The sequence below is a fragment of the Acromyrmex echinatior genome, chromosome 12 (assembly GCF_024713525.1).
Source record: "Acromyrmex echinatior isolate Ae372 chromosome 12, ASM2471352v2, whole genome shotgun sequence".
In the NCBI taxonomy this organism is placed as follows: Eukaryota; Metazoa; Arthropoda; class Insecta; order Hymenoptera; family Formicidae; genus Acromyrmex; species Acromyrmex echinatior.
In genome coordinates, this window is record NC_141863.1 from 6,360,913 (window position 1) to 6,375,459 (window position 14,547).

At 32.4% G+C, this 14,547-nt stretch overlaps 1 protein-coding gene across 17 annotated transcripts in view; it reads right to left on the reverse strand.

The window, feature by feature from the left end:
* The window catches only part of Patronin (calmodulin-regulated spectrin-associated protein patronin), a 71,187-nt gene that overhangs the window by 13,173 nt on the left and 43,467 nt on the right, over positions 1–14,547 (reverse strand). For 8 of the 17 annotated variants that reach the window (XM_011062012.2, XM_011062009.2, XM_087411722.1 and 5 more), the window contains 9 exons: positions 10,172–10,267; positions 6,357–6,572; positions 5,661–6,115; positions 5,401–5,516; positions 4,518–4,628; positions 3,019–3,100; positions 2,470–2,698; positions 1,843–2,356; positions 1,457–1,623 (listed from right to left, as the gene is read on the reverse strand). In XM_011062012.2, the coding sequence (XP_011060314.1) occupies positions 1,457–1,623; positions 1,843–2,356; positions 2,470–2,698; positions 3,019–3,100; positions 4,518–4,628; positions 5,401–5,516; positions 5,661–6,115; positions 6,357–6,572; positions 10,172–10,267 (1,986 nt within the window). The remainder of the gene's footprint in view (positions 1–1,456; positions 1,624–1,842; positions 2,357–2,469; positions 2,699–3,018; positions 3,101–4,517; positions 4,629–5,400; positions 5,517–5,660; positions 6,116–6,356; positions 6,573–10,171; positions 10,268–14,547) is intronic. The other 9 variants (XM_087411715.1, XM_087411714.1, XM_087411725.1 and 6 more) reach the window with 3 other exon arrangements.

The window sequence follows — 14,547 nt, forward strand, 5'->3', positions numbered from 1 at the left end:
TTAAACAACAATTGACTTAAACTAAGAGCGCGCTATCTCGTTTGTAAATATAATTTTAAAAAATTAATCTTGTGTGCGCACATAGATATATATAATTAAAATTAAGTATATATAACTTCACATATGTCATATATATTTAAAATTAAAAGTATATATTTCACTCATGTGGCATATATACATATCTAGTAATGATACCATAAAAGGATTATAATACGATAGTTACGCGCCATTTGACTAATATATTACTAAAAATAATTCGACTTGAAACTTTCTTCTATATTACATATGTATAAACTCACTACTTTCTTTCGATGAAATAAATATATTCGTAAAATAACATGCAGTGCTTTAATCAAAACAAACCTAAAAATCTTCTTCAAACACTGTTTAAAAATCAATACACATTCACAACTCTATCAATACTTTGGAAAACGAACATTAAGAAAAAAATGAAAGATAAATTCGCACAAGAACATCTTAGTTTAATTGTAACAATATTTTTAAAAAAAATGAGTTATCCATGTTCAACTGAAATAACTGAATGATATTAATTGCTCGAGTTCCAAGATATCGATGTCGTTTTCAAAAAAAATAACATGTGCTAAGTAAAGAATGTACTTGGCAAACGGAAAAAATTCCTGCTTAAACAGAAATGTGATTTAAATAGAAATGTTCAATCCTGTTATAATGCAAAAATTTAGCGTCAGAGCATGCGCTTACCATCAAGTACAGCTGAAATGTCAGAAAGAGAATTGTGTTAAGACAACATGGCAACCGAGATTATTTAAGGCGCAAACAAAGAAGAGAGATAGATCCTACTATGTACAACCAAAACAATCAAAATGATGATATATCTAGATAAAACACGAATATATCTAGATAAAAAAATAAACAGATGAATTAAAAACAAATTAAAAACATTTGATTGTTATCTAAAACTGAGCAATCATATATTATACATTCATGTACTTTGCCAATAAACTACAAATTCAACTGATATTCAACTGATGATTCATTTATATGTACAAGCGATATTAAACAATCAGGATAACAATCAGAAAAACATGATACGAAAAACGTAAATAGAAGGTGGAAGAAAAAGAAACTCTGTACTTTCTGAAATATAGTACAGTCTTCATACTATTTGCTCTATACTAAACACCCGTGCCTAGATTCGCAAAGTAGCTGTCACACAGCATGGCAGACCTTAATGTTGTGTCGACAAAATTCACAACATTTCCCGTAATTCGCGCTCGTACTGAATTATATATTCTCGTATTACTCTATATTTTTTATCAAAGAAAAAAATTATTGAAAATTCTGACTAATAATAATGATGTGTATGTAGAACTAATATGCAAAATTAATGATAATGATGTTCAAGTAGATCAATATGTATTATGCAGACTTCCTAAATTATATGGAATACATTTGAAATAATCCCATATGTTTTTACCTTCGTGACCGCTTGCAAGAAAGCAGCCTTTCCCACTTTCTGCCGTTGCTTCGACATAACAACTTCCATCCTTCGCTTCTCGTTCTCTATATGTCGTCGCTTCTCTTCGAGCTTCAGTCGTATATTATTCAGCTGTGAGGCCATTATAGTATTACCGCCGTTCTCATCTAACACCACAGAGTATTTTCAATTATTCCAAAATTAAATATGAATAAAATTAAATAATATATTTTTAAATACTACACTCTCTCTTGTCTTGCTAATAATATACTTGAATGTATACATTCCACATAAACGTTATATTTTACAAATATTATACTAACATTTTTTCTAATCAACTTGAAACTTTCCAAATGATGAATTTTCTTCTCATTTTAATAACTTACCAATTGAATGTTGCTCCATCTGTTGCGACTGCTGACTGCTCTGTTGTTGCCACGTGGTTGTGTTTGGCAGAGTGGCAAACGTTGTTTTCTTCTCACTATTCCCATTACTTTGGCCATGTTTCCTATTCGATTTAGCATCATCTTGTTCCGTATACGTGAAATTGATTCCTTTTTCTGAGCTCTGCCTACTCAAATTAGCAAAGCTGGCGAACTTCGTGGGGACATCGCCACCACCACCACTACTACCATCCGTACTACTGTCGTTCTCTACGTTGGAATGTAAGATTTGCCGGAGAGCGACGTTATCTAGGCTGCTGTTGGACGCCTGTCGTCGCAGCCTTATCGGCTCTTCACTGCCGCTGTAACCGTTGTCCGCGATTATATGCTGCACGCCGCTACCGTATACATCTTGGACGCTAGATCGCGCAGGCAACGTTGGTTCGGTGGCGTTGCGCTTACCAGTGTGCGCGCCTAGCTCTTTATCCGGATTTCTACCAAAATTGTGTAAATTATCCTGGATAAAAGAAATCACTCGATCATACTGCTTGTCCGCTCGAGATAATTCTTCCGCGCCAAAGTCTTCTTCGTGCGACGAATGAAATGACGTCGCTCTGTGCAGCTACATACCTGAGACCCGCCGAAGTTTTCGATAGTCAATTGAGAATCGTCCGTGATACTGTTCCGTCTTGACCGACGTCCGGCATAGGAGCTTCGTCGTTGTTCTTCCCAATTGCTCGGCCGACCAGCGGCTTCAGTTCTAACGGACTTCTCATCGGCTACGGAGCTCAGCGTGGGAATGCCTTTGCCACGATGCACTATGAAACTCTCTTCGCTACCTGCACGCCTGTAAAAAAAACTGAACTTGATTTCTATTAAATATGTATACGATAAATTTATTTTTATAAGTTTATTTTTATAAACTATATTTGTAAATTAAAGAAAATATAAGACTCGTTAATTAATTTGTAAATAAACGGCCACGATGAGCAATAATAAATATTACAAAATAATTTAATTTGTTAATTTTTATTTTTATAATTAATGTTTATAATGTATTTTTTGAAAAAATAGAAAATTTATATTTGCAAAGTTTATTAATACATTCTGTAAGTATGCAAGCATATATATTTTGCTTTAGAATGTTCTTGAAATGTTATTATAAATATGACAACGCACCTATCATCGTACGGGTGACTATCAGCAGTTTGTTGCAAAGATTGCGACTTCTTCACAGTACTGCCTGATGTTGACTTCGTAACTGGAAAGATAATTTAATGATGAATCGATTGCCTGTCTATAATTTTTATTTAATGTATGAGGAGGTTCATTCATCACTCAAACTATATTCAAGTAGAAAAATGCTCAGTAGAATGCTCAACAGATAATAAATTTACATTTTACGTTAAATAAAGCTTAGGCAACAAATTAATTTAAGAGCACAATGTGAAATTCTCATGTAAATTATTTTGTATTATCAGCAAAATTAATTCAATGTGAGACTATGCACTGAAATGGAACGATAACACAGAATTTCAACTTGTGCAAGTCCCAAATATTGAAATATTAACAGAAAAGTCTATGTCATATATTTTGAGAAAAAATACGAAGATATACATCGAGTCACTAATATTCTAATAAAATAATATTCTAATTTCTAGTTTTTGTCGTAGTGTCGAACCAATCTGAAAATGAATATAACGTGAAACAAATAGCTCGATAAATGATAAACCATAAACCATAAACCAAATAACACCATAAACGAACCAAGTATGAATACAACGTCGCAACGTAATCGTACTAACTAAACATGGAGTGGACCATAATGAATGACGACGAAGTTCTCATCTTTCTCGTTGACAGTGACTGGTAGCAGCGCACCGACTCAAAATCTCATGCAAAAAAAAACATTAAATGAAGCCAATGATCCAATGCAAGCGATAAGCAGCAACAATCGTGTCGCAAAATTATGCGATTTACATGCAGGTCTGTTCCCGGAGAATATATATCTATCACTCTATGCTCTCACGATCGTGATTGGATGAAATGCAAACAATATGTGATTAGTAACAAGCAGTGCTCCTCGCAACTTATGAACTTCACTAAGAGATTAGTCCAACGGGATCACGTGATTTTTCTTTAGTTAATGTACACAAGAATTATCGATAAAACGCATTGCCTTTCTCTTTTTCCAAATAAAATGTCGCGTCAGAACTTTAACGATAATAGATAATTTCTCAATAATGATACTTCCAAACTTCAATAATGATCTTTCCAAAACCAATACAAAAAGTAAAATTTTTCTATATGCATTATATCTATATACTTTTATATCCGTGTGATGAAATGATGTTGATCATACTAAAAGATTGAAAACTAAATACTGCTGTTAAATTTTAGAATTTAGTAGTACAATAGATCTTAATTAAGCTTGATAGCAACGATCACAAATATTTTATTATATATACTGTCTATAACAGAATAAGTGTGCGTCGCATTAAATGTGGGTGACCTGGTACACCTACATACATGAATGGCAGCGCGATAAGGCGATTAAGTCGTTGATCCCTTCGAGACATTCTAAAAAACGGCAATATCAGTCCACGGAAACGCGACTCGCAAAGGTAGACGACCACCTAGACATGAGATTGATTCTTTGTGTGGTAACGTGTGGATACCTGTGAAACCTGGCGCGGTTACGGAGAGGTTGCTTCTCAGATCAGGTATCGGAGCTATAGACTGTGGCAGGCTTCTCTTATGAGCTACGCCATGACTATTGCGCGGGCAGGCTGCACCCGTCGCCGCGCCGTATCATGTGGTTCATGGGCAACCGGAAGTTGACGAAAGAAGAAGGCGAGGATAGCGTTGTCGTGTCAAGCGTCAAGAAGAAGTTACGCCATAGAAATATATGGAAATATTACAGTTGTAGATTAAGTGCTGCGTGTGGAGGTAAGTTCGTAAGTTTGGCTGGTATATCATATCTCTTTGCCCGTTGCAGCGGCGACCTCATTGTTGTTTGCATTCGCAAAAAAGGTCAATTGGTATCGAATGGAAATAATATAATTAGTCGCTGCTCTCGAGGAGGGGAATCCGGATCAAGAGGCTGAGATATTGAGTGTGTGTATTGACACTGATAAAAAGCGTGATACCATTACAATTGCAAGCAACATTCCTCATTGATATTCAGTATTGATGATTTATTTATTTGAATTATTTCACGATATATTGAATTAATTTGTAATTCAATATATAGTAATTCAATTATTATAATTTGTATAATTTAGGACAAAATTACATATAATGTACGTTCCCTGCAATAGTAGTAGGTTTTTCATGGAGGAAAGTATAATAAAATAAATAATAAAACGGGTATAAAAGTCCAGTGTACAGCAGCCTCCACCAATCACATTTATCCACCACCAATTTTCACAATTCCTCTCTCTTTCTCTCTCTCTCTCTCTTTCTCGCTCTCATTGAAGTATAGCTCGAATACCACCATATTGTCGCGCAAATCTGCTTCTAATAAACAGTCTCATTCCATATCGTAAAATGTCTACGTACCATCTAGGTATTGCATCGCCCGCTCCTCACCAGGATAGCGCACGCATTTCGCTGGATGAATCTCCAAGACGTTATACATATCAGCCAGAAAGACCACTAGATTTTGTTTCATCGACCTAAAAATTATGACAAGAATAATCGAAGGAAAAGGACAACTAATAATTATCTTTTCCAAAATCAATACAATATATTATGAAAGATTTGTAAAATATTCACCGCGCGATACAAGTGTAATTTCGAATTTAATTAGATTAACGCACCCTCTCATGTACGTAACGTCATCAGGCTGCATGTGAAAAATCGAGTAGGGCAGACATTTGACGCAGAACGCGTGCACCAGAGAGAGATTGTGCAGTGCGTCCGCTACCGAAGGTCTTTTCGACACCCTAATCTCCATCCAATTGAGTTCGCTAGGACAGTAGAAAGCTACAACAGCTGCCAGGCCGACACCGTCGCATAGGGATTGAAAGTCCTTGGCAGCGGGTAATTCAGGTAGCCGCGTCTTGTCGCCACCACCCTCCTCGCTCTGAATTTTGGCAATTAACGCGTGCGACGCGTGATTGATCCAGAGCAAGAGACCTTTCTCATGATCCGACGGCACGTCCATCTCGGCCTGAGGGTCGAACCGTTGTATCGCTGAGACCACCCGATCTCCTGTCACCACCTCTTTCGCGTACAAGACCATCAGGCCTTCTATCACAGCCATATGCGCGGACTATAACGAAACAAAGATATTATTAGCATCGATTAAAATAATTTCACATAATATTCACTGTCGTAATAAGATATTTATGTAATAAGATTTATGCAACTTCTTGAAAATATTATGGATAAATTATACTAATATCTTCTAGCAATTTCAGATTGCCACTTCTCGACACTTGAAGATGTTCAAATGTCTTGGAGAAGAGGAAACTATAGACTGTACGCACGTTACATGTGCACTGGCAGCTTACCATCTTAAGTGGTGAATTTTGAATAAGAATCGTTTCGGTGAGCTGAGTATTGTTTTGTTCCGCGACGTAGACACCTTTCCTGGCCAAGGCTTGCAGGATCCCGTAGTGATTCTGATTGTGATAGTTAGGATCCGAGTATATGTTGGCCAGAGCGAGGCAGTAGAGCTCCGCATTGGAAAGCGCGTGTACGATTTGCGGTTTCAAATGCTCTTGTTCCTGTAAACATCAAAATTTATCGCTACAATTACAGATAATTAAATCCAAAACCACCATGTTCATGTAATTATTTTGGATTTAAATAATTTCGCGAATAATTGCGCGATTATATACAATTAAAATTGGATAAATAATCGTATTAAATCTATATATTTTGAAGATTTTTAATACATAAATTCTGTTTGACAAATATATATAAAATCTTTTTATATACTTTTTTAGGTGTAACAACAAAAGATTTTTATTCTATAAATTTTTCCAAAAATATTTTTATTCTATAAATTTTTTATGCGTCAATAATTATATAATTAGCGTTTCCAATGATAAGCGATATTTATAATGATAAATCATTGAAGTATTTTTCTGTCTAGAAAACTTAGCACAGTGAAAGTGCCAATGATCGAGTTCAAAGAAAACGGAGGGGAAGAACGACCTTGTCTTCATAATAATCTTTTGTTCGCTTTTTGTGATGACTATTCGTGCCGAAGGATGCGAAAGCATTATTTCAAGTAGCATCCAGTATCCAAGATAGCCGACAAGATCAGATACTTCGAATCCACCATGAAGACTTCTATAGAAAGCGAATTGAAGCAAAAAAGACTGTAGACACCGAAGAACAAAAAAGAAAGGATGAAGAAGAAAGAACAAAGAACAATGAAGAAAAAACGAAGTATGAATAATAAAGAACGAAGAATTAAGTGTAAATTGAAATTTTATATATAAATAATTACAATAAAAAATATATTAGATAATCCGCTCGCATAAATTTCAAGTGATAATAAAAGAATAATAAAGGTTTACTGGTTACACCTTTCTCGTTTATTAAAATGACCTGGTAGAAGCTCCTTATTTTATGTATAAAATTCTACTTATTATTTTCCTATTATATTGCATAATTCGTTATCTTATTTTATGTATAGATTTACAACCGTAAGAGTGTAAGATAAAACAAAATATACACACATAAAAATAGTAAAACTTTGTTTCCTCCTTTTTAAACAAGAAAAATATTTTCTTTTCTAAAGTTTACTTGGACAAAATTAATTTAATTATTTTTAAGATCAAATAACTCCGAAACATTAAATTCGCATTTAAATAATATTTTGTAACATATTAACGTAGATACTATTAGATTAAACAAGCAGCATTAATAGATCAACGCTGAAGGAATGTTCATTTCGCGCAAGAACACTACAATATAGAACGAAATATCGAAAAGAAGATCTGTAAAAGTTTTTGTGCGAAATTACTGAGCAAATGATAAAAAATACACGAAGCAGAGATAATTGAAAGATAGTAAGCACCAGGATTCCTAGCATACTGTCGATCTAATAAATATAATTATATTGTCGATGGGCAAAGAAGCGAACGAGAAGTACGAAGTAAAAATATTGTCGGCGATCGTTACTCATCTTCGTGCAAAAGTAGTTACATTACAGTTTATCTTCAGTTCCTTTTCTAAGTCGTTTAATATTTATAATCTGCAGCTATGTAAGTTCACGTGAACCTGAATGTCTTGTTCGTCTTTATTTCATGAAAATATTTAAGCTTCCTCATTTCACGAACATGTACGTTTTCATAATCATAAAAATGCAGAAAGCACTTTTATGATTACGAGAAATTTATGTAAAGATCGTGTATCTTCAAAGTACGGAAATATTTTTCAAAATTTGACTTAAAAAAAAAACAGATGCTTCTTCTGGAATATTACAAAAATATCTAGATCTTTTTTGTGACAAATGGGACAAATACATACATTTGCTTTTTTATCAGAAACTCAGAAGAGAGAGAAAACACAAAAGAATATGAAGATATATATAGCATAAAATATTCTTGTATAATAATACCCAATATAAAGCAAAAAATTCCGCATTCAAATATTCTAACTTCCGTATTTTTCAGAGAAACTTTTAATAGAAAGTATTGACGTAATTCTTACACATGTATTTCATAGAAAAAGAAAATATATGTCTCGACATTTATTTCACGAGAATATTCGAGCTAAGTCAAACCATATCTTCAAGGAGCAGATCCTAACAGAATCTCGTCATGAGAGATTCAGAGTTGACATATCATATTGTAGTATCATTTGGTCATCGTGGACAGCGAGTGTTTTAAAAGCAATTTACAAATTTATAGAAAATGACAGCTATTTATAGAAAATAAAAGCAGCTGATACACAGAGAAAAATTTCTGATCAAAAATTAACAAATTAAAAGATTCTGATTAATCTGGTTATATCAACTAAAATTATAATAAATTCAACCAGAAAATTCTAATTCGTTCATTTTCAATCAGAATTCCAATTAATGCAACCAGACTCTTTTTTACAATAAAAAAATATACTAAATTTTAATAAATTATTTGTTTAAATAATGTGAACTAAATACAAAGATATATTTATTTAGTACAAAAATCATTAAATTGACTTTTTAATTATCATTTCTTAATTATTTTTTAATTATTAGGTGTTGGAATTAATTCGTAGCGTTTTACAAGTGATGGGAAGTACTTTCATTAATGTATTTTTTAATGCTCATGTGAAATAAATAACATTCTTTCATTAAAAAACGCTACGAATTAATTCCAACACCTAATATCATTTTTAATTATCATTTCTTTTGATGATTAAATAAATATTTATTTACTGTAAGTAAATATTTAGTTGGCATTCGAATAAATATTTTATTAAAATTTATTATATTTTTTTCTCAGCGTATAAATCAAATGCTCTTTCGAGCAGCTTTCCCTGAACACATTTCGTATAAACTGACAGTGATGACAGACATCCTCGTGGGAGGGGAATATAAAGTTCAGTTTTCGTAAAGTTTCACGGAACTTCAACCATGAAAGTCTCGGCTATATTTGCTTCGTGAGTTCCTGGAGTAGCGTAAAGTAAGCTATTGACAATGTAATCTACAACACCACTTTTCTTCATTCTCATCGGAGCCGATGTGATATTGTACTGGCAAAAGCATTATTAGCATTTCTGACTGCATAGATACTTTAATAATTTTCTAGCACCGCCTTTCACGACGAAAGAGAACTGTTTTCTCCGTGAAATAATGACGTGTATTAAAAAGTAGAGTGTTTCAAGATACTTTGAAGCAAAAAGAAAAATTTATTGATATTGTTATAAAAGAAAGAATTGCCAATCGCAATAGCAACTGTAAAAAAATCAATGCGTAAAATCCATAATAAAATTCGTTTGTGAGAAAACATCTTTTCTTTCGAAATAATAACGTATACAAAGTAGGATTTCAGGACACTATCGATTGTAAATAAAATCAAAGTAGGTAAAAAAATCATAATAAAATTTGTTTGTGAAAAAATAGATCTTTCCTACCTGTTAAGAAAAATTCATTTTCGTAGATATTATTACGAAACTTAAAATTGTAAATTGTACATATTATAAACTTTATACAATTCTCTATAGCGAATTTATTATTTCAAAAATTACTTTCAATTTGTAATTATGCAGCACACATATAATGTGAAATTTTATTAATATATTAATAAAATGTATTTCGTGAAACTTTTTAAAGTCTTAAACGCAAGAGAATTCATTAACAAAGCATTATAAAAAAACTAAAGCTTACCTCATGATCACGATAATAGGGATCGCGGAGTTTTTCTGGCACTCGATTATTGTATGCCTTCGACAGGAGCCATTTTACGGAGGCACGTTGTTTGGCCTGAAACAAAAAAGAGAGAATAGGAAATATAGAAGAAAATACATTTAAATATCTCTTCAACTTAATTTTTCAAATTTTTTTCGCAGCATAAAAAATTTTTTATTTAAAAAACAAGAACTTAATTATAAAATTACTCTCTAATGAACTTGATAATTAAATCGATTTTTTAATTAAGTTCTTGTTTTTTATTTTCTTCAATAGAAATCAAAATATATTTTATATATTTTATATAATAACACTATAAATACATTTGTTAATAATATTTAAAAAGCCACTTAATTTTTTAAATTAAGCATTAAAAAAATGTTTTTAACTTTCAGAAAATTTTAAGCAAAATTGAAAAGAATTTTTCAACTTCACGTATAATTTCAATATTAAAATCTTTTTTGTAAATTCTGAGCAACTTGGAAACAGCGTCATTTGGTCTCAGAGAAGTGTCAAGAAAAAAGTTTAATGGAATTTTGAAAGTGAAATTTTTAAGCTTTAAAGATTCTTATGCAATATTACTATATGATATTTTTTGCAAAATGATATAAATTTATTACGCATTCTCTTTTTGCTGCAATTCGAAATGGATCCAATTCTGTTAAGAAATGTATTCATAAATTATAATTGACTATCAGTTATCGATCATGACCGTCTCTTCACCCTATTCTCGCTTCCATTCGCACCCGTGCCTTTCACCTAGCAGTAAGATAAGCCGCTTTACGAGCCACTCGATTCTCGACATCCCAGATTGTAAGTCAAGGAAGTACAGAGCGTTTTATCGAGTATGTTACTTTTTTTAGAAAAAAATCATTCAATCTAGAAGAATTTCTATTGCATGAATTTTACATTTATTTAAGGTATCAATTATTGAAATGATTTCGGCGTATCAAAGATTAAATAAATAAATCAGCATAAAAGCTTATTTAATAAATCAATACCTTCTTGGATGGATCAAAAATTTTTATTTAAAAAATGTTTATTATATAAGAGTTTATTTTCACGTATTACAGTCTTCACAAATTCGTGATATCGCAAATGCTAATTTAATTATGCTCTGAATAGTATAGATTCTTTAATTTAAAGACTATTAACGTTGAAAGACCCACATCTATATATTCTAGATTAAATCTTCGATATGAACTCTTAATATAGATTTTTGAATATGCACGTACATTTCTCATTATTTCTACAGCTTGTATTAAGTTTCTTTAGTTCAAAATATCTATGAGTGTTTTCCATTTAGTGACAAATTTACACAAATGTCGTTTTATCTTTGTTATTCTCTAAATATCAAGAAAGAGAAAATGTTTGTATCGACTTGTGTCACTAAATGGAAAGCGTCCTCTATCATAATTCTTCTAACATAAATCCCTTTCCTTTCTCGTTCTCTTTAATTACCAGAGATTTATGTTGTTCCGCAAAACGAGATTCTCTCTGACAACAAATCATTAGAGCAAGAAATTACTAGTGTCACACTGTAATTAAGCGAAGTTAAAGTTAGTCTAAGTTCCTACTATCTGTATTTATAAACATAGAATGCATCGAGTTGCCGCATTATTTCGCTCAGACATGAAGTGTGCCGTATATATCATTGTAAAATTTAAGTAATTCTTTATCTCATGTGTTTTCAGATTTCACATTGATTTCATTGATCTCTCTGGTCCGACTTAATTATCTCGCATGTTTTATACTTCCCATAATATACGCTTGGATGAAAAGGAAAGTCAAAAATGGCATTAATATTCTCGACATCAGGAAGACTTTTAGAACTTTCACGTCGCATCAGCTTTAAACTTGAAATTTTACACGAATTTTCTATTCAAGACAGACTTTCAAATAGCAACCTATAACTTAAAATCATATAAAAAATAAATAAATATAAATTAAAATCATGTAAAAAAAGAGATTTACTTAAAAATTTTCTGTCGAACATCTATTTGATCGGTGTGACTTCTGTCGTGTAAGTTTCTTTAAAAGGGTACTTTATACAGAGACAAGTGTCGAAAATAGAAGTCAAAGTCAACGCGGTCGTGCCACGGGTCGTGACGTGTCCCTTGCGAGCTTCTAAATTCCTCACAGAGAACTTTCTTGGGCGGCGGGCGGCAGCTTGGCACGCGAAATTGCACGCCTAATCAATTTGTCGAGTGGCACCGAACGGAAACGGAAAAAGAGGAAGGAAGAGAAGCGAAACCTGGAGGGCTAGGGAGGATGGGAGTGGTCGTCGTATGAGATCATGCCGCGCCGCGTGTTACGAAAATTAAAGTGACTTCCTGTAAAAAACCTCTCCGCTGCGGTAATCATTCACCATGGCCAAATTGATAACGTCGACAACGGCGAACTTTGAGGCTCATTCAAGTTTTATCGTCGCAAAATGGTTCCCTACAGTTTTTGCTTGTTTTTCTCTGTCTTATAATAGGCGATTTTTCAATATTAAAGAACGTGTTTCTAATTAATGTTACTGCTTGACACGGAAATAAATAAAAACATTCTAGGACGACCTTTCGCAGATCAGAGAAAAAGAGGTGACGAAAAATAGCAGGAAAATAAAAAGATATTAAAAAATCAATAATGAATGACATAAAAAAATAGAACGTCTGCAAATGTCAGCAAAATATCTGTTCTTTATTAACTAGTTCTCGTAATATAGGATTATAGATAATTTTATATATAATTCTTTTGAGGCTCTCAGGTATTTTCTTCAAGAAGCCACAATTTATGAGTTATCTCCATAAGTATTTTCCATTTAATGATATCAGTTGACACAAACATCATATTATCATGGTGTTCAATCACTTGGTATTCAATCAGTAACAAAGACATTTCTGTTGATTTGTGTCATCAAATGGAAAATACTCCACGTTTTAAAGTATCATTAAATGTCAACATTTCGTGAGCATGGCAGTTCACTTCATCAGATTGCGAGAAGTAGCCTGATACCAAATTTTAAATATAATTGTTGAAACACACTTTTATCGCATCTATCTAAAAATAAATGTCGCGAAAAAAGCTCACTGCATAATATTTTTCTACCGCACAGGATAAACTTGAACAATTTTATCACTAATGTTCATCAGGCAATTGCGACTGAATGATACGCTGTACCGATGATCTGCTTTCATAAAAAAGTGGCAGGTTATCATACCGGGGCATCGATTATCGGCTACCTGGGTAACAATGTTAGCACGTATATTATCTACAGTCCACATGGGAGCGGTTCGTTGCCACACACCTATAATAACAGACCCGGAAAATGTTGAACTATCAATCAATTTCCATATGCAACGTACGAAATTTCTGACGTCAGTCGTGCCGAAAAGATGTGCCGGTTTCGACTAGAGTTTTTCGAACCGTGAAATTGAAATAAGGAAGAGATTGCGATGATTTTATATATCAAGTTAGAACGAGGACGATGATGGATGCGATCTAAGCACAAATGTGATTTATACGTAATTTATACGTAATGTTGATTTATATGTAAGTTTTGATAAAACGGCTTCACTTTTACAAATCAAATATACAAATCAAAAAAATAGAAGCAATATTTCTTTTAAAAATACAGAAAAAATAATAATAAACAAGAAAAATTATACATAAAAATAAAATAACATCTGGAAAAGCTTCCTTGAAATTTAAGAAGCTTTTTTACTATTTTTTTAACATTTTGTTGTCTTTTTATATCGATTTTCAACATAAAATATATTTTTTTTCTTATGTAAATACATTTAAAAAATATATATGCTTCCTCCTTCGCAAAATAAAAAAAATAATTTCTTGTTTATTTCGCTGCAAATTAAGGGCAACTCTTTAATTTCTGATTTCTATTATTTACTATTTTATTTTATGAACGATAATATAAAAAATTATTTAATGGAATATTCCAATTTTTGTTACGTAATCCTGTCGAATACTCAGTTAATTGATCAATTAAAATATTGAACCGTGTAATTCTTTCTAGATTAATGCCACGAAGAACGAAGATTATTCCCTACATTTATCTCCACGATCATTCGATCATTCGATTGAATTGCAGTATATAATTACGTGCTATTAACATAGCTTTTCCGTCGAGTATTATGAGCGTAAATTGTGAAGAGAGAAAGAAATCAGTTCGAAATCGATCGTCGTGATCGACAAGTCCTCTGGCAAAATCGCAGTACTCGACGTTTCCGTCACGTTTATTTAAATTAAATTTACTTCTTATTACGTGTATGGTTGAATGTTGCACGTAATGCAAATATATAAGGTGTCTTACAAAACTATTTCAGTTTGTGTAAATTTTCAAAAAAAAAAAA